At 41.2% G+C, this 832-nt stretch overlaps 1 protein-coding gene across 1 annotated transcript in view; it reads left to right on the top strand.

Annotated features, from left to right (window-relative positions):
* Positions 1-216: 216 nt before the first annotated feature.
* The window catches only part of LOC108792687 (high affinity immunoglobulin gamma Fc receptor I-like), a 5371-nt gene continuing 4755 nt past the window's right edge, over positions 217-832 (top strand). Inside the window, exons 1-2 of the mRNA XM_018563522.1 lie at positions 217-250; positions 773-793. Coding sequence (XP_018419024.1) covers positions 217-250; positions 773-793 — 55 coding nt within the window. The remainder of the gene's footprint in view (positions 251-772; positions 794-832) is intronic.

Raw genomic sequence — 832 nt, 5'->3', positions numbered from 1 at the left:
ATTTTTCTCGAGTTCAGCTTTAAATAAAGTAAAAAACTTCAACTTTTCATCAGATTATTTTCTGTGTTTTATTTTTAGTCAAGTTCCTTTTATCTTTAGGCCATCTGATCTGTTTTTAGGTGCTATGAACACGAACTCTTCAGACGTCCCGGAAAACCACAAACTTCTTCATGTCTTTCTACACCAGCTCATACCAAGCCAGAAGAGACGACAGCCATGACCCCGTCCACAGCTCTGATAGTCCTCCTCTGTAAGTATCTGCCGTGATCACTGTCTATATTTCATTATCTGTCTGCCAATCTGTCTACCGAGCCCAACTCCGGGCGCAGCTACCCATGCAGACCCCCCCATACTACAAGGGGGTAAATGCTCATTAGGTCTAGGGGTAGAGGGATGACGGGTAATACTTACTAGTTACGTATTTAGTACAAAATGTTTCTTTTCTCTTTTTATCACAGTTACAGATAGTAGAAGGTTTTCCTTGCAGTGGCCGCTCATTGGTTCTCATATATTTGTCTGTCACATAAAACAACATCTGAGTTCCCGGATCTGCTCCTCTATGGGCTCTATTATGGGGTCCCGCTCTCTCTGTTCCGAAATGTAATGAAAAAAACTGCATTCAGGACCAAAATGTAGAAGGGAATATTGGGAGCCCCCTCCCCCTCAACCTCCAAATTGTTATACATCCTATGTGTACATATATTGAACATTGCTTTTCTTAGAAATGATTTGTATTTCAGACGTGTCATCATTTCCTTGTCTTATTTTACAGCCACAGTCCTGGGACACGCAGGTGAGTCTTTATTATACATCTGTCAATCAATCAATCACT

The sequence above is a fragment of the Nanorana parkeri genome, unplaced genomic scaffold (genome assembly GCF_000935625.1).
Source record: "Nanorana parkeri isolate BGI_ZX_2015 unplaced genomic scaffold, ASM93562v1 scaffold671, whole genome shotgun sequence".
Lineage (NCBI taxonomy): Eukaryota > Metazoa > Chordata > Amphibia > Anura > Dicroglossidae > Nanorana > Nanorana parkeri.
The sequence above is the reverse complement of the archived record's forward strand: the minus strand, read 5'-3'. Positions and strand labels throughout refer to the sequence as shown.